The sequence below is a fragment of the Ochotona curzoniae genome, unplaced genomic scaffold (assembly GCF_017591425.1).
Source record: "Ochotona curzoniae isolate NIBS_2020 unplaced genomic scaffold, NIBS_Ocur_1.0 contig_64, whole genome shotgun sequence".
NCBI classification, from domain to species: domain Eukaryota; kingdom Metazoa; phylum Chordata; class Mammalia; order Lagomorpha; family Ochotonidae; genus Ochotona; species Ochotona curzoniae.
In genome coordinates, this window is record NW_024466502.1 from 26562220 (window position 1) to 26589396 (window position 27177).

General features: G+C 43.9%; 1 protein-coding gene across 1 annotated transcript in view; it reads right to left on the minus strand.

Moving 5' to 3' along the window:
- The window catches only part of PIBF1 (progesterone immunomodulatory binding factor 1), a 207868-nt gene that overhangs the window by 154014 nt on the left and 26677 nt on the right, over positions 1 to 27177 (minus strand). Inside the window, exons 4-6 of the mRNA XM_040991299.1 lie at positions 21067 to 21167; positions 14019 to 14217; positions 11728 to 11847 (exon numbers count right to left, since the gene is read on the minus strand). Of these exons, the coding sequence (XP_040847233.1) occupies positions 11728 to 11847; positions 14019 to 14217; positions 21067 to 21167 (420 nt within the window). The remainder of the gene's footprint in view (positions 1 to 11727; positions 11848 to 14018; positions 14218 to 21066; positions 21168 to 27177) is intronic.

Below are 27177 nucleotides of genomic sequence, written 5' to 3' on the forward strand. Positions count from 1 at the left end.
AATGATTTAAAAAAAAAAAAAAAACAGAAGCAGATGATTGAGAAACACGGAAATAAAGTAGTACATTCTGTAGATCTAACTGAATCGATAACTTCCCGAGTGAACAGGCTCTAGGCAACAAGGTGGGTGGCCCATGAGACAGAGTGTAGAGCGGCAATCAGCAGACACGAGAATGTTGCACATGAACAACCCAGGCAGCAGGTGAAGTGGAAAAGAAACCGAAATCTAGAGCAGGGATTCCACTAAATAAAAACGAATGTCATCAGGCCATCCAAATGATGGCTATAAGGCAGCTGACATGGATGCTCAATAGAAGGGATTTTGTGTAAGGGTGTAAGTGCCAAGATCTAAAACGCAAAGAGTGGTGCCAGCGTGGTGGCTCAACAAGCTAGTTTTCTGCCTGCAATGGTGGCATTGTGTACTGATGCTGGTTCTAGTCCTGTGTGCTTCATTTCCCATCTGGCTCCTTTATGGCCTGGGAGAGCAGCAGAGGACGGCTCAAGTGCTTGGGCCTCTGACCCATGTGGGAGACCTGGGGGAAGCTCCTGGCTCCTTGTCAAGGATCAGCACAGCTCCAGCCATTGCAGCCATTTGGGGAGTGTCCCAACAGATGGAAGATCTCTGTAAATTTACATTTCCAATGAAACCAAATCTTTAAAAATTAAAAATACATGCATTTATACATATACACACATTTGATATGTATATCTGTTTATACGTTTGCATGCATCACGTGTGCAGATAAATTTTAGGCGTATAAACAACAGATGTGCAAGTATGAATATAAGCAGATATTTAGCTCAGGAGTATACATATTCTACCAGCAGATTCTGTATGACTTCTCAACGGAAAAATCTCTCCTTGCTTTTATGTTTTGAAGACCAAAAAAACTTCTTACAGCTACTAAAGGAGAGGAAGATACAGCAATTGAAAACAGGAAAAGCAGCCCCATCTCTCAAAAGAAAACAAATCCCACGAATGAATAAAACTTGGTAGCTAAGGGTGAAGGTAGCGGAAGACTGTTGCATCTTTTCTTTTCTGGGAGGACTCTCAGTGTTAGACGCCCATCTTGTATTTTCTCATTCCACATGTTTGGTAATCTTGGGAAATATATGGCACATTTTATGAGCAGATATTACGTGCCTCCCATAGCATGCAAAAAAGAAACAGGGATATGTTTGATAATCCTAGGACTTAGTACTGCGCTTGTAACATAAAAGGTTTACAATTAGTGTCCATGGAAATGGAGGCGGAGAAGATAACATTAATACACTACAGCAAATGAAGGAAAAATCTAACCTTTCAAAAGAAAGCAGCAGACAAAATTTCCAGTCACGAGTGCTAATAGAACACTTCAACCTAATGGCAAATGGGTTAATAAACCAAGTCTCAATTTCCTTTTTCTATTAAAAAAACCGAAACAAAACAAAGTCACAGTGGGAAAATGCAGGTGATCCGAGCCACTGAGAAGGTTTCAGTCGTTTGTCTGTTTTCCATGAATGTGGAATGGAAGTCACTGTTTGGACTGTCACAGCGAACGTTGTCTCTTCAATCCCCTAAGTTATTTATATGAAGAAATTATACATCTCTGATTACAATGGCATGTTTCCTTGTCTCTAACCATTTCCCTATACTCACATACAATTTAGCAGCTGCTTAAAAACAGGTCCTATCTCTGTACCCTCAGGAACATGTAATGTATCTGTCACAACGACACATTTGCACGATGGACTAACGGTGAGTAAGGGACATTTAAAATAACTCACTTAGGAATAGAAACACCAATCTTCAAAATTAATAAGTACTTTACAAATGACTACTTTCTAACCGAAATGAAAGATTATCCTAATCTGCAAATGAAACACGACCTCCACCACCTTATGCAGTACATATGCCGAATTTCCTTAAGGACTTTGAGGAAGTCAGCATGTGGGAGGCCTTCTCTTTCTGGACCCGGGTGGTCATTAACTGGAGGGAGGGGCACACTTGGAAAAAACCCATCAAGCTATACAGTGACAACTTCTTCATACCTCACACTTAAACACCAAAATCAAGGGGCTCTTGTTAGTCCTGGCACACAGCTGAGCTCTTTTCAGGATAAGTCTGCCGCATTAAGCCAAAATGCCAGACACAGCAAGGCACCTAGGAAGTCCTCTATTCCAGCAGGGTCGGGACAGGAATAGAGGCAGAGGGAGAGAGAGACAGAGTCTTCTGCCATGGTGGCAGGAGGGGGCGGCAAGGCAAAGGAGGACAGAGGACAGCGTATCAAGGGCAGACAGACACACGCCGGAGGGTGCCTTTACTGTGGCGGGGGCGGGCATCAGGGCTGTGAGAGGTTGGTGGACAGGACTGTTAGAGCTGAAGGGGATTAGGGAAGGGGCCAGGAGAGGCTGGGAGAGGCTGTCAGCTACCGTGCCATGAGGTGACAGTGGATTGGTGGGAAGAGGGTTACAAAGTTACAGCAGTTTGGCAGACAACAAAACTTGAACCTGAAAGACACAAGTTGACCTAATGGAAGCAGATATTTAGAACAGTATGGAGTCCAACAGGGCAGGGGCGTCAGGCAGGATGGCCAAGTCACCCCTCACAGCCTGCCAGCACTGCAGTGCAGGGGTTAGCAGACACTGGTGACATCAGCATCCCACATGGGTGCTGCTTCGTGTCCCAGCTGCTCCATTTCTGATCCAGCTGCCTGCTAATGGCCTGGGAAAGCAGTGGAAGACAGCCGAAGTGCCTGGGTTCTTGTCAAGCACACATGGGAGAACTTAATGAAGTTCTTGGCTCCTGGCTTCAGACTGGCGCAGCCCTGGCCACTGAGGACATGGAAGTGTTCTCTCTCTTTTTCTCTCTCACACACATACACACAAAGTGCGTGTGAGACTTCCTCTCTCACTGAATTTCTTTCGAATGAATAAACCCACAAATCTTTCAAAAAACAAAACAAGAGGTTTAGATGTGGGAAATTAGGAACGAAACCTAACTGTGTATTAGGAGTGGGAAGAGTCCATGAGTATCACAGCAAGCAGGAACTGGCAGGGGGCGGGGCAGTGCGGTAAATGGAGAGACATCTGTACACATCTTTGGACTGGCAGCCCATCTGGCAGAAAGGCCTCAGTTACACAACCTCTTAGCTAAGTTACCAACCTCTTCTTTTTGTAATGAGACGAGACTTGTATTCCACACGCCTCCCAACAACAGTCAACCAGTTTCTGTACAGAGCATTTCAAGAGATAAAAGACACCCTGGAGATAAGCTACTACATCCCTTTGTTTTCAAGATAAGACAGTACTGCATAGAAAGCTTAAATGATTTGTCAGGAGTGCACAGAGCTGACGGACAGAGTTAGAACAGAGGTCCAAGTTCTCACACAGCTCCTGTCTTGTAATGTAAGTTCTTGTTCTGAAGATCTGTTGTGTGAGAAATGTGTCACACTGATAGAGGTGAATACTCTACTGCTCAAGCCCCAAGTGTTAAAGAACTTTAACTACCAACTTCACAGATTGAGACACAGTATACGTGTAAATCAAAGTTAATTTTGGGTTCTCCGTCTTTAAAACAATTATTATAATTATCTCTTAAACACATATTTTTAAAAAATCATGACAAGGTAATATTGAATCTGTTTCCACAAAACGTAAAAAGTATTTAAAGATGCAATTAGGTACTTTTTTAAAAAGTCGGCAGCGTAACCAAAAGGTGATGACTTTGAATATAATGTATTTTTAAGTATCATTTAAACTATTGTCTCTCAAACCATGTAAACTGAGAATTAAAGGGCAATTCGTGAAAACCAATGTTTACTCAGTGAACTGCGCTCCTGCCGGTGGAGGGGGGACAGCTAAGGCAATCAGAGCTGGACAATGACACTTCCATTCAAGTCAGCAGTTGACACTGGTTAGTAAAGCAGTTCAGGGAAGGATAAGAAACGGCCTGGCTAGCTGTGCTGGGAAAGTCACGTGACCAATAACCCAGTCACTGCAGGTACCTGTGAAGAGAGAGCTGAGTACATTCAGCGGCTACAGTCTGTCCCTTTAGGTAACAACGGAGCCCCTTCCGCTGCCAGACACTGCTCTCTGTCCTGAAGACTGCCCAAAGTCAACTATTATTCTAAATTCTGGCTTTTAACGACACCACAAGTCTTAACAGTCAGCTATGAGTTAGAACGAAAACAAAGAAATTGTATCTTCGACAGCACACTAATTTATCAGTTATAGCTACTTGAATGTGAGTTCAAAATATCTTGGGAGAAAAGGGCAAAACAGGGAAAAATGCTTAACCAATGGGCAGGATGAATGGTAGCGTTCACCTCACACGGTGGAGTCTGACCTAAAAGAAGATGGGGGTCAAATGGTGCCCTGCCACTCAGCGCTCTGCAAGCCGACCCACCGCACTTAACGCTCCCCTACAAAGTGAGCACATGAACTGATTCATTGGCTCCTGTATTTTTATGCATCAAAAATCATGCTAAGCATTAGACTGCTATTTTATTTAGTTGGATGAAATAGCACAGCAACAGAAATTTCACTCCCCAAATGGCTGAAACCTTCAGGGCTGGGGTGTCTTCCGCTGCTTTCTCTGTTGCATTAGCAAGAAGCTGGAAGGGAACAGAGCAGCTGGAACCGAACAGGCACTGTAAAATCCTATGTGGGTGTCCCAAGCAGCAGCTTAACTGGCTGACCCGTAACAGCATTCCTTGCTCCTGTTTCAAGCAGATCCCGCTGCTACAGAATGCTGTCACCGTGTGAAGAGGCCATTCTTACAGCAAAATGATTTGGCAAACAAACAAATCTGGAGTGTTGGCCTTTCAGTAAGAACTGACTCAAATATGGCTCAACCAATAAATTCAAACCATAATATTTACAAGACAAAGTTGCTAAATTATCTCAAGGATTCAAAGAAAGAATTTAAATGAGTCAAGGCAACAACAAAAAAAACCTATGAAGATAAGGACTGAAAGTATAAACAAATGTGAATGGAAGGTACAAAAGAATTAGGCTGATCAATCAGAGGCAAATTCAAATGGTTTTCCCGCTCTTGAAACAAGGGCCTGCACACTGACAACAGTCTTCCCATTACTGAATCATCTGCTTTCCTGGGTCTCCTGGGGGGCTTGGGCCTAGGACCCTGCAGAGACAGAACCAGAGAATAGCAACTGGCTCAGCACCCCAGGTCCCCACAACAACTGGGCAAGGCCAGTTCTAACTTCTGGGTATCATCAGCTAGACAGGATAAAAAGAAATCTCTGAAAACAATATTCCTTGAAATTTGTAAAAAACCTACCTAACAGCTAGGTTCACTAGTGAATAAAATGAACTGGATCACTTGCATCTGCATATTTAAGGTAAGCCCCAGCTGTAACCTTGCCCAAGTCTTCGCAAGACATGCATTTCTAAACAAGGAAGTTACCTTGAACAAACAATGTCACTGCTTCCTAGTTACCAAAGTTCTTGTAAGAGAAAAATATTTCACCATATCCTCACGAAATTTTAGTTAAGAGCAAATTCACTAATGGCTTTCACAGGTATTGTCATTTACATAGGTTAACATTTCTTTTTTCTTTGAAATGTAAGAAGCAAACTGAGCCAGTCTGAGAACAGGTTAACAGCTAGCAGGGCTTAGCTGCATGAGCCGCATCTGACACTACCCTGCTACAAGGAAAACGTGCAAGTAAGGAAAGAAGTACCTGTCTCACACACACACACACACACACACACACACACACACACACACACACACGAGCCGGATCCGACACTACCCTGCTACAAGGAAAACGTGCAAGTAAGGAAAGAAGTATCTGTCTCACATACTCACACATACACACACACACACACACACACACACACACACACACACACACACACACACGCGCGAGCCGGATCTGACACTACCCTGCTACAAGGAAAACGTGTAAGTAAGGAAAGAAGTATCTGTCTCTCTCTCTCTCTCTCTCTCTCTCTCTCACACACACACACACACACACACACACACACACAGGTGGGCACTTCACGGAGGTCAAAGAAAACAGAAGATTTAGTCATTCTGGTGCAAAACCTTCTTGAAATCCACCCAAATGCAGGTCTTCAAAAATTCATGGGCATACATATTATGAAAATTATGCACAGATTTCAATTTTTTTTTGCATCAAAATGAATTTATTTTTTTAATTCAAATTTTCTACAATGTTTCTGAGGAAGCCTCAAACAGCTCAGCTCAGTATAGGCTATCATTCAATTTTTTAGCTCTGCTTTCCACTGCCAGTGGTATCTAAATATTACTGCCATATAATTAAGGATCAAGAAAAGATTATAAAAGAAAAACTGCAGGAATCCATTAAAATTAGCTCTTAGAAAAGTGACTTTTTTAAAGGTCAAGAACCATATTCTATTAAGTTTCTGAAACTGTTCTACATTACACCTGCATGAATAACATGAACAAAATCAGAGTCAAATTAACTACAACTGGGTGGGTTTGATATCACTGAATGCTTTTGAGTAGGCATAATTTTGAAATATAAAAATTGAGACTTGATATTCATATTAAACTATCAGAGAAAAATGTGTTTTTGTAATTTTTCTCCCAGTCATAGATCTATTGAATTTTACAAGCAAAGACAGTGTTTGATTAGCTGTAACCAGATGATCCGAAATAATAAATAATAATAGGGTAATTTAATGACACAAATACAAGAGTAGAAAAATAGATGGTCATATACTGCCACCATGTGGTTAAAAAAATCATGACATTTTAGGTAAGAAAGTCGGCCAAAACCCAGGAAGCAGAGGGCCCAGGCCTTGGGTCCTTGCATCCAAGCCGGAGGCCAGAAGACGCACCCTGCTGCCAGCACGCACTGCACCAGCGCAGGGCTGGCCTTGTGGGTGAATTAGTGCACTGGAGACCTTTCTCTCCTCTTCTCTTCTCTTTGTAAAAGTCTGCCTTTCAAATGAAAATAAACTGCTTCCAAAAATCTCATATGTAAATAACAAATGTTCTGGTTTTTATAAAATCTCTCGGAGTTCTCACTATTACTGTCAGTTTCCAGCCACGTGCATTTGTTGGCTGCTGCTTCTACATTTCCATTAGTTTACTATCTGTTTGATGAAACTACCTTATTTTATCTGTCCTGAGTTTTTCTTTTTTCAATTCAGTGCTCAGCCTAAAGGTACCGTGCTCAACTTCATTTTTCTGAGCTTGAAATCCTAATCTTTTTTTGGTATAACTACAAGTAATAATTTTCTTTCTTTCTTTCTTTCCTTCTTTTTTTTTTTTTGGCAAGTCAGACAGAGAGGAAGATCTTCTGTCCGATGATTCACTCCCCAAGTGAGTGCAACGGCCATTGCTATTCCGATCCGAAGCCAGGATCCAGGAGCCTCTTCCGGGTCTCCCACACGGGTGCAGGGTCCCAAGGCTTTGGGCTATCCTCTACTGCTTTCCCAAGCCACAAGCAGGGAACTGGATGGGAAGTGGAGCTGCCGGGATTAGAATTGGTGCCCATATGGGATCCTGGCGCGTTCAAGGTGAGGACTTTAGCTGCTAGGCCACGCAGCTGGGCTCACATAATAATTTTTCATTTTATTACGACCAGAAGCAACTTCTTCCTAGCACTTTGTAGTTACTATTATAATAAGCTTGTTTAGAACCTAAGTTGACATCCTAAATCTCCTGTTTCCTCTGTTGGCAAAACTGTCTCCCCAACTATGAAATTTCAGTTTTATACCTGCATTTTGTAGTGTTATCATCAATTCAATAATTATATATAGTGAGAACTGAAAGTAATGACACTCACAAAGTTTTCTGGAAACTACACTTTCTTTAAAGTCTGGTAATTTGGCTTGTTAGGTTTTCCTTCAAAGATTAACAGGCCATGTGGATCAGTGCTGCTGCAAATACACTTTTGTCAGAGTTGTTCTAAACCTCTGTTAAACTAATGGTTAAGAATGTTATACTATTACGGCCTGTTGCAGTAACCTAGTGGCTGAAGTCCTTGCTTTGTGCAAGCCAGGATCCCATATGGACACCAGTACTAATCTGAGTGGTTCCTCTTCCCATCCAGCTCCCTGCTTGTGGCGTGGGAAGGCAGTAGAGGATGGTTCAAAGCCTTGGGACCCTGCACCAAAATGGGAGACCTAAAATTGGCTCTTGGCTCCTGGCTTCAGATCGGCTCAGCTCCGGTCATTGTGGTCAGTTGGGGAGTGAATTGGCAGACGGAAGATCTTCCTCTCTGTGTCTCTTCTCTGTATATCTAAGTTTCCATAAAAAGAATGAAATACATCTTTTAAGAGTATTTTTTTATGTAGCAACTTTTTTTTTTTACTTTTTTCATTTTTTATGATACAGTCCCATAGGCTCAGGGATTCCTCTGCTCTACTAGAATTTTAATGGGCTGTGATTACTTTGAAATTTACTGTGAATGGGAGAAAAGGCCAGTAGATAAACTGTTACAATGCTTGTTTATATTTCTGTAAACTAAAGTCCTCTGCTTTTCACTTCCTGAAGTTTATTTAGTGGAGCAATAAGCCCTAACTATAACAAAAATTAAAGATATGTTATCTCACAAGTGAAAGCAAGAAAGAGGCAGAGACAAAGAGAAAAGGAGAGGGAAGATGGAGGGCTGAGAAGTGGAGAAGTGGGACTCGGCATGATAGCGTAATGGTTAAGGTCCTCGCTTTGCACATGCTGGGATCCCATATGGGCACCAGTTCTAATCCCGGCAGCTCCACTTCCCATCAAGCTCCGTGCCTGTGGCCTGAGAAAGCAGTCGAGGACAGCCCAAAGCCTTGGGACCCTGCACAAGCGGGAGACCCGGAAGAGGCTCCTGGCTTCAGATGAGCTGAGCTCTGGCTGTTGTGGCCACTTGGGGAGTGAACCAGCAGATCTTTCTGTCTCTCCTATGTATCTGCCTTTCCAATAAAAAAATAAAGTAAACCTTTAAAATTTTTTCTTAAAATTCACAAATTCTTTTTTTTTAATTTATTTTTATTGGAAAGTCAGATACACAGAGAGGAAGAGAGAGAGAGGAAGGCCTTCTGTCCGATGATTCACTCCCCAAGTGAGCGTAATGGCCGGTGCCAAGCTGATCTGAACTCAGGAACCTTTCCAGGTTTCCCAGATGGGTGCAGGGTCCCAAGGCTTTGGGCCATCCTCTACTGCTTTCCCAGAGCACAAGCAGAGAGCTGGAAGGGAAGTGGAGAAGCTGGGATACACACCAGTGCCAATATTGGATCCCAGCTGATGCAAGGCAAGGATTTAGTCACTAGGCTACTGTGCTGGATCCTATAATCAATTTTTGACTCCAATATTCTACCAGAACTATTTTTATTCTCAATGACCCTGTTAAAATACACGGCCGATTCTCAGCTAAGCAGACTCACCAATAACATCTGAAACGGTGGACCACCATTCCGCGACACACCTTTTCTTCTTGACTCACAGGAGTGAAAGGCTTTCGGCTTCCCTCTCACTGGTGATTTTCCCTCTGCTTCTCTCTGCTTCCCCTCCCTTCTCGTCTCCACACTCTCCACCTCACTGACGCTTTTCTTTTTTTGCCTAAGATTCCAGCTGTGTATCTAGCTCAGATTTGCACATCCATAAAATTTACTGTATATCTAACAAATACTCTTTCGCACTAAAGCTATTCTTATTTTTTCAAGATTTATTTGAAAGGCAGAGAAATAGAAGGAGAGAGAGAGAAAAAGAGATCTTTCATTTGCTGGTTTACTTTCCAAATGGCTGAAACCAGGAGCCAGGAGCTTTGTTGGGGGCCTTGTGGGTATCAGGGCCCAAGGATTTGGGCCATCCTCTACTACTTTCCCAGGTACATTAGCAGAGAGCTGGATCAGAAATGGAGGAGCCAGGATTCCAACTGGCATCCATATGGGACGCTGGCGCTACAGGCAGTGGCTCAACCTGTGCAGCACAGTCCCTGTCGGCCCCACAATAAAGTCTTTTGTCTCATGACATAACTATCTCTATTCAGCACAATTCCTTCCTTCCAGTTATTCAGGCACAAATCCCCGGAGGTCCTTGACTTCTGCCCCTCTTCTAAGTCCATCAATTCACGAGGAAATTCTACACTCCAGGTACCTAAAATCATGCCTGTCACATAACAGACGCACAATCTGTATTTTATCAAACACATTTAATTCTTCAAATCACCGTGTAAGTAGGTGTTATCTATTATCATCCCCATTTTACTGATGAAGAACTGTTGAGACAGGAACTTTTTTTCCCCTAAATCTAAGTTTATCAGATGGTTGCCAAGTTTCAGAGATGGAACTCAAGCCAGCACCACTGAATTAGCATATAATATCACAAGTGTACATTTAAGAAACCATTAAAAAGTTAAATAAACCTCTATTATCAATATGCAACAAAATCTCTCACAATGTTAAATATTATATTTATCATCGCATCCTTATATAAAAGGTCTTTGAATAGCAACAAAAGCTACTGACTGGTGCTGGCTTGACTTGGTGAGACCTACTGCTCTGGTTCTGGCTCAGCTCCCTGTTAGGCGCTTGGGAAAGCAGCAGAGGATGACGCAAGTGCCTTGGCCCCTGCCGCCCAGGCGGAAGACACACACGGAAGGCCACTCCTGGCTTTGGCCTAGCCCAGTCCTAGCTGCTGCAGGCCATGGGGAGCGAACCAGCAGATGGAGATCTGTCCTATGCCCCACATGGATTTGCCTTTCAAATACTGTTTACCTTTTCCAGTATTTGAAAAGTTAACCTTGTTCGACATGCTTCAGAGAGCAAAAGAACCAGACGCTAACGGTGCCTAAGATAAAGTAACCCTAATCTGTCTAAGCCAGATCTTCTGAATTTTTCCTCTTGTTAAATAAGACTTTGCTTAATTTCTCTCTGTGATGTAATTCTTTGTTTATATCCATTTCTAAGTGCTCCATGATAGCAAGAGTCAATCTACCATTTTTTTTTCGTAGCAGGCTAAAATTATAGGATAGAATTCTGGGATATTTGTTCAATATTACAACCTACTTTTCTGTAAATGAGTTGCAAGTATGATGACCATATAATTTATCATGTAGGTTAGGCACCTCTGAAACTTAAGTGTTATTACTACCTACATATTGGGAACAGTGAGGGCTGTTCAAAATAAATCAGCAACCTATGAGTCACCCCTGATTAAAAGCCAAAGGGATTTTCCTTTTTATTCGTGGTGCCTGACAGAGACTCAGCAGGTCCTGCCTACGTTTCTTATCTACAATTCCTGACAGACTAACACTACAAGGAGAGGCTTCAACACTAAACCAACTCTGACACACAAATGGCTCATTTCAGTAGTTTCAAAGCAATTTTCAGAGAAGTCACTATTATAAACTAAATAAAAGTAATGAATTACGAAAAGCAAGGTATAAAAAAATGCTCAACAATGGTTTATAGCTCAGGATTCTAGACCTGCCAATTTTTAAGATGACAACTTTCAATTCAATCTCTTTCTTACTATTTACGAAAAATGGAAGCAGTCAGTACCCCTTAGTTACAATTTTCCGACCTGTCATTAATGTGGAAACAGTACCTTCAGTGAGCTCCTAAGACCCTACCCTACCACCCATGGTTTCAGGGTTGAGAAACCCAGGGGACGCTACGTATGCAATGAGTGCTACACAGAACGAATCATCTACTGCTGCTTCTTCTATTTCTCCTCACTAATCCTGAACTCCGCAGTGAAAAACAGTGGAGAGTTCGTCTCCGCAGTGAGCAGACCACGCACCTCTGTGAGCTGTTTCAGCCGGCCTTGGCTTGCACTGAGTTCTTCCGACAGCTCATTCTTCTTCGTCTGTAGTTCAAGTATTTCCTTTCTTAGTGGAGTCACTAGTTCATAGAACCGAACCTCAAAAAACAAGTCAGGAAATCAAAGTTACAATTAAAATGTACCAGTTTGCAGTATTTACTTATCACAATACAAGGAAGTATTTAGAAAACTAAAACAAAATAGTCATTAATTAACCCTAACCATTAGTAATTTATTAATGCTTTATTAATGTTCAGTCAGGTTACCTCAAAGGCCAGACGATCAGTAACTCAGAGAGCAACCCTTGACAGTCCAGCATCCCTCTTACTTCCTACTGACCATTCCACACTGTCTGCAAATTTCCTAAACACATCAAGTGTGCTACTGTTTTGCCTGGTGCTTCAAAGTTTTACTCCTACAGAGCCAACCCACTCATCTGCTGACAAATGAAGCAGCCCTGCCTGGCCTGACCAACACCTAGCCCTGACTCACGTGCTCACCAGCAGAAGTGATGGACCACCAGGGGAGCTGACCAAATTCCCCCACCAGGCTCACTCCAGACCCACATCTCATAAGTGCCAATGGGTGCTAGGTCCTTACCTGTCCGTCTGCCCGCCAGTGTTGGCTGTTGTGTATGTTGGTGGATGCCGTGGCCTGGCCCATCCCATACCCAATTCTTAGATGTGTCTGAGGGCGCTACAGCCTGGACCAGCCTGGTCTATTTCCAACCCCAGTATCCATGAGTGTTGTTGCGTTCCATGGTCATAGCCCATCACCACCCTAGCCCGTGAACAAACCAGCTGGTGACAGTCCCACAGGTGTAAGCCAGTGGCGATTCCCCACAGAACCTGCTCCCAGATCCAGTTTTCTCATGAACTGGTTAGTGTTATGGCCCAGCATAATATGATCCACCCTCCGCCCCAATACTCACTAACAGGTACTGTGGTCAAGCCCTACCAGGCAGGCTCCCCCTTCCCTGCCATGGCTTTTGTGTGTGCTGGTAAGCAGCGCTGATACCAACAAGCTCAGCGCGGGTCTCCCATGTGGCTGGGTGTATTGGTTTGGCTCCAAAAGGTCCTCCAGTTTTCCTCCTCTAAATCACCTTGTCTCAGCCCCCTTGCATACCCACAAGTGCAGTAGCTGGGTTGGTGGAAGTCGCCCAGAAGTCACTCCTCACTTGTCATGTCCTCCTTCCAGACCTGTTTCCCTGAGCAACCCAACCACCGCCCTCCCCATGCTTGGCAAGGTTCTCCGCAGTGTGCAGTGCAGCCTGGGACCCTGCCAGCCTACCCAGGCCCCAGGAACACTCATGTGTAGGCCTCTAGACCTTATCTGTTGTTGTGCTGGCATCAGCCCCACCACATATCTTCAAAAAATTAAATAGAACAGATGACTATGTTGGTACACTGGTGTAGTTAACACAAATTTGACGGACCAGTTCTAGCATGCCCGCCAGTTATTAGCTGCATTTCTCCTAGCAGTGTAACATTTGCCTAGGTACAATGCAAACTAAGCCATTGCCTACAGCTTGGGGGGAATAAATCTTTAAAAAATATCATTTTTGCCCCTATTCATTCTCTAATGACTAATGGCTACATGATATGTGATGACATCATTGGTCCTCATCATGAAATGTGCTTTTATGCATTCTGTTGTTTAGAAATTTGCTTTAATTTCTAATATAGTTAATAATGACAGAGCACTTTGGAGCCCTGAATAATTTTTAGAGTGTATAGGGATGCCTACACCAAAAATTTGAGAACTCTGCCAAGATAAAAATCCCAAGTGTACGTTTACATAACCACCATTGCAATCCAGATTCTGGACCGTGCACTGACACATCACATTGTGACCTCTTCCTTACGTACAAAGCGAACCCGAGCCAATGTCTTCCCACAAAGCTCTCCATCACTGCGTCCCTTTAATAATCATACCAGCTCCACTCTCCTTCACTATGTAACACATCCCAGCAAACAACTAATGCTTTTTATCTGCAAAAGCTTTCAGTTTGAGAGTGTTACGAATCACTAGCTCATGATAAAATCATCCATGAAGCTCAGAGTCCTATTTATAGCTAGATTTCGGAGAAGAAAGGTCAAGGCCGTTTAAAAGCTAGATTTCTGCATACTGCCATCATCTTTAGATTGCAGCTACAAAACAGCTTTGTCAGTTGGTATTTAAAAAGGACTGGTCACTACATATATGGCAATTTTTAGTCCAAAATACACACGGCTTTCCCTTTTATGTTGTTAGTAATACAAGCTACTCACAGATACATATTCTGGAATAGAAAGCTGATCTTCAGGAAAAGATTTTAGTTTCATATACTGCTCATTTGTCAACTCGATATCACGCAAGTTCCGACGAATATCTCCAGCTTTCTCTCGTAACTGAAGATTTGTCTCTTCCAGCTGTTTCTGTCTCACTAAAATGGTCTCCATTTCTTGTTTCATTAGCTCTTGGTATTTTCTATTAGGAGAGAATTTATGACAACCATTAAAAATCTTTTCTCACGGATCCTGTTGATAGTTAATAACATTAGGAAATGAGAAGTCCAAAAGTATTTTTTGGCTCCACTTAAATGTTTGTTTAATTAACCAGTTAAATACCAAACAGCAGCTTTATACAAATGATCAAATATATAGGCACAAAACATATTTATGTTAACAAATACTTGTAGAAAAGCAAATTATGAAACTATACATTTCTTCTACATAAGGTTTAAGTTTTATGTATCTGCTTCCAGACCCTACCTTTTAATTTTTATTTATCTCTGATTAATGTACTTCAAGAAATATCTTGAGCCTGGCGCGATGGCGCAGTGGTTAAGGTCCTCACCTTGCACGCCCACGATCCCACATGGGCGCTGGTTCTAATCCCGGCAGCCCCGCTTCCCATCCAGCTCCCTGCCTGTGGCCTGGGAAAGCAGTCCAGGATGGCCCAAAGCTTTGGACCCTGCGCCCACGTGGGAGACCCGGAAGAGGCTCCTGGCCTCAATGATCAGCATAGCATCGATCATTGCACTCACTTGGGGAGTGAATCATCAGACAGAAGATCTTCCTCTCTCTCTCCTCTCTGTATATCCGACTTTCCAATAAAAATAAAATAAATCTTAAAAAAAAAAAAAAAAGAAATATCTCTTTGGGGCCCGGCACGATAGCATAGTGGTTAAGGTCCTTGCCTTGCATGCCCAGGATCCCTTATGGGCGCTGGTTGTAATCCTGGCTGCCCCACTTGCCATCCAGCTCCCTGCTGTGGCCTAAGAAAGCAGCTGAGGACAGCCCAAAGCTTTGGGACTCTGCACCCACATGGGAGACCGGGAAGAAGCTCCTGGCTCCTGGCTTTGGATCGGCTTAGCTCAGCTCCAGCCGTTGCGGCTGCTTATGAAGTGAATCACTGGACAGAAGATCTTTCTGTCTCTCCTCCTCTCTGTACATCTGCCTTTCCAATAAAAATAAATAAATCTTTTGTTTAAAAAAAAAGAGAAATATTTCTTTGAGTTGGCAATACTGAATTACCACAAATTATCTGTTATGGCTTCAGCAGGATTTGGTCATAGCAACTCATGCAGTTGTTTATAGCAAAGCCTTATGTTAATAATGGTTAATGGATGAATGCTAGTGGATTAATGGTGGTAACTTTACCTAATTTGGGACTAGGGAGCTGGGCCTCATGGGAATCTTCAGCACACACTTGCCCTCAGGACAGTTCCTGAAGGGGCCCACTGTCAAGCACAGGTGTGTTTCCGTGCCCCTCTGCACTTCCTGCCTTCTCCTGGGCTGATTTCTCCTCGCAGCTGCCACCACTTCCTGCTGTCACTAGCAAGGCTGAGTTACCAGATTGTGGCCCATGAGCTTCTAAACTGGAAACCAAGCAACCTTTATTGTCGAAGTAGCATCTCAGGTATGTGCGTGTTTGAAAGATAAGAGCCAGGGGAGAGACAGAGAGAGAAACTCCGTCCTCTGTCCCACTCCTCAAATGGCTGTAATGGCTGCGACAGGGCCAGGACGAAGCAGGGCGCCTGGAGTCTCCTCAGAGTCTCCCATGGGGGTACTGGAACCCAAGCACCTGGGACAGCCTCTGCTGCTTCTCTCAGGTGCACCAGCAGGCAGCTGGATGAGAACTGGAGCAGCTGGAAATTGAACTAACACCCATATGTGCTGCAGATGCCACAGGTGGAGGCTTACCGTGCTATGCCACAGTGCTGGCACAGAGATATTTTAGTCACAATGAAAAGCTGCCTTACACAGTATTCATCTGATCAATGAGGCTTTGAAATAGCAATCTCCATGTAGTCATCACTCTCAAAAACAGGTTTATTGACGATATTGTTACTGTTAGTTGCCTACCCAAAGATATTGAGCAAGAAGGGCTGATCTCCCTGGGGTATCACATCGCCCATCAACAGATAAGCATTCTATTACTATTATAAACAAGAGTACAACTCTTGACCCTTCATTTGTTTCCTCCCAGAGAAGCACAGCTCACAAGAGGTATCCAATCTGCTCTTACACTCATGCCCACCAAGTTTCCACCCTCTTTATGGGAATCCAAAGGTTACCAATACCATCTAGAATGCTAAGGATCAATATTTTTAAACATTGATTTGTATGTGAAAGGCAGGGTTACAGACTATAAAAGGAGGGAGGGAGGGAGACAGGGAGAGAGGGAAACAGGGAGAGAGAAAGAGAGAGAGAGAATATCTTTGTTCTGGTGATTCATTCCCCAAATGGCTGTAATGACTGGAGCTGAGCCACACAAAGCCAAAGCCAGGAGCTACTTTGGGGTGTCCCAAGTGGGGGTGCAGGGTCCCAAGGCTTTGGGCCACCCTCCATTGCTTTCCCAGGCCACAAGCAGGGAGCTGGAATGGAATTAGAGCAGCTGGGACATGAACCGGTGCCCCTATAGGATGCTGGCACTGCAGGTAGAATTGAGAGACTATAGGTGCCCGGCTAGCTCAGTCAGTAGAGCATGAGACTCTTAATTGAGAGACTGTGCCAGCCCCTCAATGATCAGTTCTCAATTTCTTCAATGATGACAGAGTGATAGCACTTCTCAGAGCTGATCTTTCCTTCCTTTGATTCACTTCCTTCCAGGATTTCAAATTCTTCACCTTATTATTGTGCCATGACAACTTTTCTGTCTCCTTTGTGTCAATGTTGGAATATTTGTTGTTCTTCTCTGTCTATATTCATTTCTTCAGGAAATTCATCCACTCTTATGACTTAAATATTGCCCACATCCTAATGGCCCCCAGATTTGTACTTCCAGATGCAACTTTTCATGGGTCAAAACAGATTCTCTTAAGACAATTCACCTCAAAAGTAATCCCTGTTTTTTTTAAAGACTTACTTATCTTTCTTTGAAAGGAAAATTTTATAGACACAGAAGAGATCTTCCATCTACTATTTCACTCTCCAGAAAGTCACTATGACCACAGCCGAGTGAATCCAAAGCCAGGAAGCAGGAGCTTCTTCTGGGTCTTCCACTGCTTTCCCAGGCCATCAGCATGGAGCAGGACCAGAAGGAGAGCAGCTGGTGCTCTCACACTGGCACCCACGTGGGACGCAGGTGCTGACTGCAGAGGGACGGAAGTCACGCCACTGCACAGGCCTGAAGAGCCGGTCTTGATTCAGAAGCTCTTTCTACTCCGGCTTCTCCTACCTTAGCTGGTTAGATTCCACTTTTTAATTATTCAGGACAAAGTATTAGTGCAATCCTTGTTAAATCTCTTATCTAATCTATCAACATTCACTATCAAGTCTACTGTCAATAGAGAAAGAGAAAAAGGAGGGAAAATGTGGAACCCCTATATCTACAAAACTATGTCATGGAAATAACAACAATAAAAAAACTAACAAAATACATACTCAGAATCCAACACTTTTTACCAGCATCATCCAGTGAAAACATTATTGCAATTGCTTCATAACTGTTCTTTCAGCTCCACCAAGCTGATAATGTTTAGTGCAGCACACCTAAACAGAGGTTCTTATGCTATTGTCCTAGACTAACAACATCTACAGAAATGTTAATTTCAAATTTCAGAACACACTCAAAATCAAAACTTCTGAAAGTGGGGCCCAGTAATCATGTTAAATAAGCCCTTCATGTGTTTCTGATAGATGCTAAAGTTTGAGATCCACTGATTTAGTATGACAATGGCTAATAGGTGGCCAACTAATATTTTTTATATTTATTTTATTTTTATGGAAGGGTAGATATACAGAGAGAAGTTAAAAGATCTTCCATCCACTGATTCACTCCCAAGTGGTTGCAATAGTCAGAGCTAAGCTGATCTGAAGCCATGAGCCAGAAATTTCCTCCAGGTCTTACAGGGTCCCAAGCCTTTTAGACCATCCTTTACTTGTTTCCCAGCCACAAGCAGGGAGCTGGATGGGAAGTGAAGCAGCTGGGACATGAATTGATGCCCAGATGCGATCCTGGTGCATGTAACACGAAGATTTAGCCACTAGACTATCACGCCGGGCCCCCATTAAAAATATATCATTTTTTACACATTTTATTCATTTATGTAAAAGGCAGAGTTACAGGGAAGGGTGAGAGAGAGAAACTGAGAAACAGGAATCATGTATCCATCAGTTCACACACAAATGGCTTCAACTGTCAGATGTGCGATAGGCCAAAGCCAAGAGCCTGGATCTCCACTGCGTTCCCTCACAAGGGTGGCAGGAGGCTAAGTACCTGTGCCATCCCCACTGGGTTCCAGGTATATTGGTAGGGAGTTGCACCGAAAGTGGAGCAGACGGGACCTGAACTAGGCTCACGTGGGATTCTGACATTACAGGTGGCAGCTGAATCAATCCATAATGCTTTACCAGAGAAAAAGATACCCACGTTACACATTTACTGCTAAAACACAGAAATAAACATTCTTTTTAAAAAAGGATTTATTTATTCTTATTGGAAAGATAGACCAGATTTATGGAGTGAAGCAAAATCAGAGAGAAAGATCTTCCATCCAAAGATTCACTCCCAAATGGCCACAGTGGATATAACTGAGCTGCCTGCCAGGAGGCTCTTCTGGGTCTCCCACACAGATGCAGGGTCCCAAAGCTTTGTGCTGTCCTCTACTGCTTTCCCAGGCCACAAACAGGGAGCTGGGTGGGAAGTGGAGCAGCCAGGACATGAATTGGCACCCACATGGGATCCTAACGCTTGCAAGATGAGGATTTAGCCCCTGAGCCATCACACTGGGCCGAGAAATAAGCATTTTTTTATAGTCCTGATTTTTAATTTACAGACAAGTAAGCCTTCTTCTTCAGTGTAAATGATCGCAATGGTTTGGATATTATGTGGCTCTCAAACTCATGCAGATGGTTAAGCCACAAAGTCAAGAACAGATGGTACTAAGCAAGTAGAGGTTTGATCCTGTTAGAGAACTTACAAATGGTTCTAGTGGGAGGGTCTTAGATCACTGGGGGTATATTTCAGAAAGATGGTTCTCTAGAGAGGGTTAGTTATAAGCCCCTCACTCAGGATAGGCTACTATTCTCTGCCTCCTGGCTTGCCAAGCGATTCCTACTCTGTGCATACTCCACTGCTGTCATGCTCTGGACTCACTAGGCAGTCTATGTGGCTCACTCGGTCTTGCACTGTGATTCATGAACTGAAATAAATCTCCTTCCCTTCTTAAGTACTCGTGTTAATTATTATGTCACAGGAGGGGCTAGCATCATGGACTGGCAGGTAAAGACACTACGTGCAATGCTGGCACCCCACGTCGGATCGTCAGTGTTGCAGCTGCACCATTCTGCCCCAGCTCCTGCTAAGGCCCTGGGAAGAGCAGGAGGAGATGGCCCCAGCGTCTGAGGACTTGCTATCTATGGAGGAGACACAAGAAGTTTCTGGCTCCTGGATTTGGCCCAGCTTCATTGCTGCAGCCATCCAGGGAGTGAACCAAGATAGAAGATTTCTCTCTCTTTTTCTTTCTCTGTACCTCTGGGTTTCAAATAAATAATATCTTTTAAAAAAATGTCATAGTGATGAAATACTAATACAATTATTGTTCCTAATTGCCAAGCATAAATTTTCTAGTATGGCAGGGAACTTGAGACAAATTAGAAGAAATCTGAGAAGATGTAAACAGTAGATTTGATTTTTTGTCCACAATCTTCAAATATTGTTTAACAGATTTATTTTATTTTTATCGCAAAGTGTGATGTATAGAAAGAAGAGGAGAGACAAAGGAAGATCTTCTGACTGATGACTCATTCCCAAAGTGACCGTTACAGCCGGAGCTGCGCCAATCTAAAGCTTCCTTCAGGTCTCCCGTGCTGGTGCAGAGTCCCCAGGCTTTGGGCCTTCCTCGACTGCTCTCCCAGGCCACAAGCAGGGAGCTGGATGGGAAGTGGAGCTGCCGGGATTAGAACCAGCACCTACATGGGATCTTGGCGTATTTAAGGCGGGGACTTTAGTCACTAGGCCACCACTCTGGGTCCCCCAATCTTCAGATCTTGTTACATTTAGTTTGATGATTTTTGTAGTCAATTATTTTTCTTGAATCCTTTTTTTTTTAAAAGGCAGATCAGACTTACAGAGAGGAGACCTAAATATCCTCCATCTGCTAGCCCACTCCCCAAATGACCACAACAGCGGAAGGGGTAATGATCTGAAGCCAGGAGCCAAAAGCCTCCTCTGGGTCTGCCGCGAGGGTGCAGGATCCCAAGACCCTGGGCCATTTTCCACTACCCTTCCAGGGGCAAACTGGCTCCTTCATGGTATCCTGGCATCTGCAAGGTAAGAATTTAGCTATTGTGCCAGATCCATTTTTTTTTAATCTTTCTTAAAGGATCCATTGATAGTTTTTATAGAAACAACACATTATCTATTCACAATTCATTGTTTATTAAGTTTTAATTATACTACAGAGATATAATAAGGACAAATGACATAGGTGTATTTGAAGGTAAACAATGGACTCCAGATGAGCTGGGCAAAACATAGTAGTAACACAGAAAGTAGTTCAAGCTAAAAGAAAGACGAGTGCACCATGAGACAGCATGTGTCTATGGTAAATGAAGAAAGGTTAATCCAGACAGCAATTTAAGTGGTGGTGAGCTTAAACAGCTTCCTTTGTCACTTTCTGGTTTATTTCTATTCATTAAAGTTTGCTTTCTCTATACACTGATTGTACTCTGTGTATTGTTAACAAGTAATCTATTTTAAATAGTTTGTGAAAATTACTTTTTCTACTTAACACTTCTCTATTTTATTTTACAATCATATGCATAAACAAGTAATGAAACTACTTCTCACTGCTGAATAAATAGTGCTGCTTTTTTAAGTTTTTCTTACCTGGCATCCTTCTGCTGAAAAGTCAGTTGGTTGTCTAACCTCAGTGTTAGCAGCTGCTTCTGGTGAAGGGCATCATTAAGTTTTTCTTCCAATTCTTCAATCTTAAAGAGAAAAGGACAAATTATGTACTTAATTTTCCAAGGTATCATAAAGAAAAATCTCTGATTTTAAAAATTACTGTGGTAGTGGTTAGTGTTGTGGGGCAGGTTGACCCACCACTAGCAACATGGGCCTCCCAGGCATGCTGGGAGCAGCCGCAGCTGGCCCAAGAACCTGGGCTCCTGATACTGCTCAAGCAGGACCCAGACCCAGTTCCAGGGTCTGATTTTGGCCAGCCTGGTCTGGATGCTGCAGCCATTCAGGGAGTGAGACAGTGGACAAAAGCTCTGCGTCTCTCCTCCTCTGCAACTCTTTCAAAATAATAAATATTTTTTAAATGGTTGCTTAAAACATTTTTCTAAAGACTGAGTTTTTTTCTCTGTTGTGATAGTTGTGTTCTCTCAGTGTTTCTTCTTTGATTTGAAACTACTGCCTCACAAATGATTTCTACATATAATATTTTTTCCTTACCCCACGATAATGGAGAACCTATTGGCAACTGGAATTACATGTTGGTGGCTTGCTCGTTTAACTACTTCCAGACCAGACCCTTGTTTGTATTTCAGATCCATGAATCTAATTACTTACAACTTCAACTATCACACAGGTAATGCTACAAATACTCGAAATAAAATGAAAAAGTAAGCACACATATTTTTGTATTCTTTGCATCTTCTGACATTCAGAATAAAACAAAAGCCTGAATCACATTTGATATGCTCTCTGTCTCTCCTCCTCTCTGTCTCTCCTCCTCTCCGTATATCTGACTTTCCAATTAAAACAGAACAAAAACAAGGTTTGACAAGCTGTATTTGCAAATACACACATACACACAGGTATTTCTTGTTCTTGTTACATGACTTGCACATGCCCTTGAGGATATCGTGCTTAACTGCTTTTCAATCAAGGCCTTCACTGAAAAATGACTGCTGTAAAAAAAGAACTCTCATATTTACTTCTATAACCAAAGTAATAGGTTTTGACAAATGTCTTAACTCCACTAATTATAAAACAACATTCTATAGAACTATTTCATAGCATAAGAAGAATAGTATTGTTACTTGTTAAAATATTTATATTTTCAGGTGGGAGTTTAGCTGAGTCTGAGCTGGAGGTGTGGGTGCTCAATCCTTCCAGCTGCACTGCTGAGGCTGGGGGCTCAATGCGTGGAATCCTAGCTCTGTCCACAGCTGCCAAGTAATGGGCAAATCCTGAGCCTGTCTAGACTCAAGGCCCAAGAAATTTCTCCATCCACAAAAAGAAACAAACAAAGAAATTTCTCTATCCACAGCAATCACACTGTGGGTGGTTCTCGAGCGGCTCTTGGCATGTGCAGGAGCCTAGGTGAGTTTGAGCCGAAGGCATAGGTGCTGGACCCTCGGGCCAGGTCAGGCTCAACGCTTGGGATCCTTGTCTAAAGCCTGCTGGCACCCAGGGAAAGCCCGCAGGCAGCCCAGCAATGTGCTCTGGGGAACCTGGGAGTGTGCGTTTAGAGGAAGTCTGCGTTTAGAGGAAGTCTGGGAGATGGCACAGGTGGGGATTAGCAGGGACCTTAGGGTTCAAGCCCATGTGAGAAATGACTTCTCTGGAACTTCCATGGACAAGGCCACTCTATTTGAAGGGTTACAACATGGAACCCACCAGAGTGTCAGAGAAGGGAACAGGTACTGTGAGGCTGGGCCATCAAGTTGACAAATATATGAGTGAATTCTGGGGACAGAATCTGCAGGGGGACATGTGGGCTCACCTACATGGAAGAGTAATCCCTGTTGGCATGTGCCAGAACCGTGGTTGGGCATAGGCCTGGTTGGGGAGCTAAGGGGATGTCTCAGCTGGGTTGGAATTCCCACTGGTGAATGTGAGAGTCAAAATCGGTGCATTGTCCTGGGCTGAACAAGGCTGCCATCTGCCTCGGGACAGATGTGGCCTGGGTATGGGGAGGGCCAGATTGGGCTAGACTCCAACACCCACTAGTACTCATGAGAGTCAGAGAGGGGGCATAGAATGGGCTGGGATGGGTCTTGGCTCCTGTGAACCATGTGAGAGTTGTGTCTGGGATGCACCAGGTGTGGATGGACTACAACACCCAACAGTAAGAAATGGAAAAGGTATGGGCCGGTTGGGACAGGACACCGTTCCTGCCAGGACAAGAGGTGGACAAAGTCAACCTGGGCCAGGTACCCACTGGTATGTGCAAGATCTACCACTGGAGGAGACCAGTTAGAGGAACTTGGGGAACTCCTCTGTCAGGTTGCAGTTCCTGCAGGTAAGCGCAAAAACCAAGGCAAAGAGCAGCCCACATCAGATCAGGTTACAGTATGCACCAGAATACATGTGGGTCAGGTCAGAGGGTGGGCCAGGCTGTGCCCGTATATAGCATCCACTGGCAGATCTGAGAACCAGAATGGGCTGCAGGAGGGGCTGAGTTGGGCCGCTCCACCAGCCAGTTCACACTTTAGCTGGGACTGGGCAAGGTTAGGCTACAGTACCAACTAGCACAAGCTGGTATTGGGGGCAGGTTGGATCGAACTACCCAATGATGGATGTCAAGAAAAGATGAGCCATGTTGGTCTGGGGGTGGGGGGTGTTGAATCTGTGAGCCCCAGGGAGAGAGCGGCCCTTGGGCCCAACAGCGAGGTGGTTGCTGGATCCGTGAGACCCAGGGGTGGTGGGTCCAGTTTGGCCCAGATCCATGAGCCCAACTAGGAGAACTGGCACTCCTCAGTGTAAAGGATGGAGTGCTGGACAGCAGACCTTGGTGCACATGGAGGATATGGTAGCTCATTGAGACCTGCAGAGGACATCTGGTACCATACCAGAGAATGAAGAACAGAACACCTGAACAACTACCCCAGCCAAACAATGACAGCAAATATCTGGATGATTGGAGACTATAAGGTAGAAGGTGTTAGCCAAAGGACATTGGAAGGAATTCCTCATCCACAGACTGGCGAGATCGACAACATTTCAGAACTAATGCACGCACTGGGCAGAACCTTCGGAGCAATGCGTTACATTGTGACCTGAGATGCTATCAGGTGGCCTTTCCCCATCCTCGGGCACTGGGATGGTAGGGAGGCTGGGTATGGCCTATTCCTTATCTCTCCCCTCCCCCCAGAAATGGAAAGAACAGAAAGCTTGGAAACAATGATCACACCCATTTCAGCTTAACCCTAGAACCTTCACCCTGATCGACTATGTAAACGTCATCTAAAATAATAATTAAAAAAATAAGTATATTTCCAAGTTTTCAAGATTTATAATTTCAATTAACTTTTAAATTAAGTCCCTTAACTTGATGATAATGCAGCTGGGAAGGCAACTTGTTTTACCTCACAGGAAATAAGAAACTGACAAATCTATATCATGGAACAAAGAAAATTAGGTTTTGGTATCTGCAAATTTACAGATAAGAATAAAGAGGAAAGGAAGAATACAGAAGGGAATATAGGTAACAACAGATGGGGAGAAAGAACAAGCTAGCCACTTTCTTGTATCAGGAGGTCTGGACTGAGTAGATCTCTCTATATATACACACACACACACATTTTTTTTTTTATTGTAAATTCAGACATACAGATTGAAGGAGAGACAAAGAGGAAGATCTTCCGTCTGATGATTCAGCTCTAGCAGTAACAGCTAGAACTGAGCCAATCCAAAGCCAGGAGCCTGGAACTTTTTCTGGGTCTCCCACACGGGTAAAGGGTTCCAAGGCTTTGTGCTGTCCTTGACTGCTTTCCCAGGCCATAAGCAGAGAGCTAGATGGGAAGCAGGGCCACCAGGATCAAAACCAGTGCCCATACAGGATCCTGGCATGTGCAAGGCGAGGACCTTAGCTGCTAGGCTACTATGCCAGGCCTGAGTAGCTATATTTTCTCAAAATATATTCATTTATTTGAAAGTCAGAGTTAGCCAGACAAAGAGAGATCGTCTACCTATTAACCCACTCCTGGGATGGCTGCAATGTCTAGGAATAGGACCGGTTGAAGCCATGAGCCTTAAGCTTTATTTAGGTCGCCCGTGTGGCTGGCAGGGACCCAACTCCTTGAGTCATTGCCCACTACTTTTCTTAGGACATCAGCAGGGAGCTGGACTGGAAGTGGAGCACCTGGGACCTGGCTTTACCTGCTATGCTACACTTAATTTTCCCATTTAATTTTCTGAGTGGAAAGTGAGAATTAATGCTGTTTTAGTTTTCTTGCACCTGTTTGTTTCTGGTTTTAGACAGGGAGAAATATAATCAACATGGTCAAACTATAATAAAAACACATATCCATAAACATTGATACTGCTGTCATAATGGCAGGAGAAATGTCAGATCACATGGGTTTACGTAAAACTATCTTCTTAAAAAACCATCTCATAATGAGTAGAAAACATTCTTACTTGCTTCCCCAAATTAAGTTTCTTTCTGATATAACTTTGCATTAATGACAACAATGTGTCCAGTTACAAACTTACACTTCTCAGCTTCCCACTCCTTGCAGGTAGCATGATACATAATTCCAGCTGGCGGATATCAATGGCCTGAGTTTCTGAGAAAATTCTTCATAGGGGATTGCCTCATTTTGTATGTGGCCCCTTTCCCAATACCCTCTTCTTACTATTGCTTGGAAGTAGACCAGTCATTTTATAATTTTGATGGTAAAAGCACATATTGCACAGTTGAGGAGAAGATTTAAAGAAGCTTGGACTTTCTATCAAAGAGTAACTCATCGTGTCTGAAACATTTATTTTTCAGATTCGTATTATACCAGGAAAAAAAATCTTATCTCGCTAAGCCGCTCCCACACCTGCGTGACCAGCAACCAGTATTTTCTAAGTCTCTGGTACCAACTGCTTAGTACCCAAACCTAGACAGACCTCAACTTCTCTTCATAGAGGAAATATCTGTAATATTCACGATACTTGACTTGAATGCTTCCAATGCGAGGAAGCTCAGTCACTTAAAACAAAGCTATTTATGTTAACAGCAATAATTTACCTCTCCATGACTTCGAAATATTATGCTACTGGTCTGATAATAGAAATTTATTTTTCATAATGTCAACACTTATCAGCATATATATGGGCTGGTTCAGGGGGCAGGCTGGGCTAAGGGAGCCTGCAGCACACACTGGCATGAGCAAGAACCAGGACGGGATACAGGCCAGCATGGGCTGGGCTGCAACATCTGTCAGTTCACATAAGGGCCAGGGTTGGGTGTGGGCCAGGCTGGACTAGGCTGATATATGCTGCAGCAAGAGCTGGGACTAGGGGCAGACTGGGCTGAGCCAGGTTGCAGTACCAGCTGGCAAATGCTGAGACTGGGGCAGGCCATGCCAGAGTGGCTACAGCACTTGTAATACCCTGGGCAGGGAGCTGGGCCTGGCAGGGGAACTCTAGGATCTCTTCTGTGGGGCTGCTGCTTCCACTGGTGAGCCTGAGAGTGGGGACTGGGCAGGGCTGTAGCATCAGTTTGCTGGCATGTGGGTTGGGCCTTGGGGGTGGGCCAGGGTGGGCTAAGCTGCTACATCCACTGGTGTGTGTTTGAGAGCCACAACGGATGGAGGCCAGCTGGACTAGGCCACAGAACCCACTGGCAAGTGCTCGGACTGGACTGGGTATGAGTCATGTCATATTAGACTGCAATACATCCTGGCAAGTGCCAGATCTGGGACTGGTAGTAGGCGTTGCAGAAGAACTATGGGCACTCCCCTGCTAGGCTGTAGCTCCTGCTGGTTAGTGTGAGAACCAGGGGCCAAGGCCAGGCTGGATAAGGTGACAGCACCCATCGGCATATGTATGGGCCAGGTCTGGGGGCAGGTCAGGTTGAGAAAAGCTGCAGCACTCATTGGTGTTCATGAGAACTGGATGGGATGTGGGCTGGGCTGGGCTGGTCCAAGATGGGCTAGGCTGCAGCACAAATTGGCACTGTGTGGAAACTGGGGTTGGGGGAGGGTTTGGTGATGGTTATAGAGGGTTCCCCAGACTGGGCACACACCGGTGTGCATGAGAAGCAGAACTGTGGTG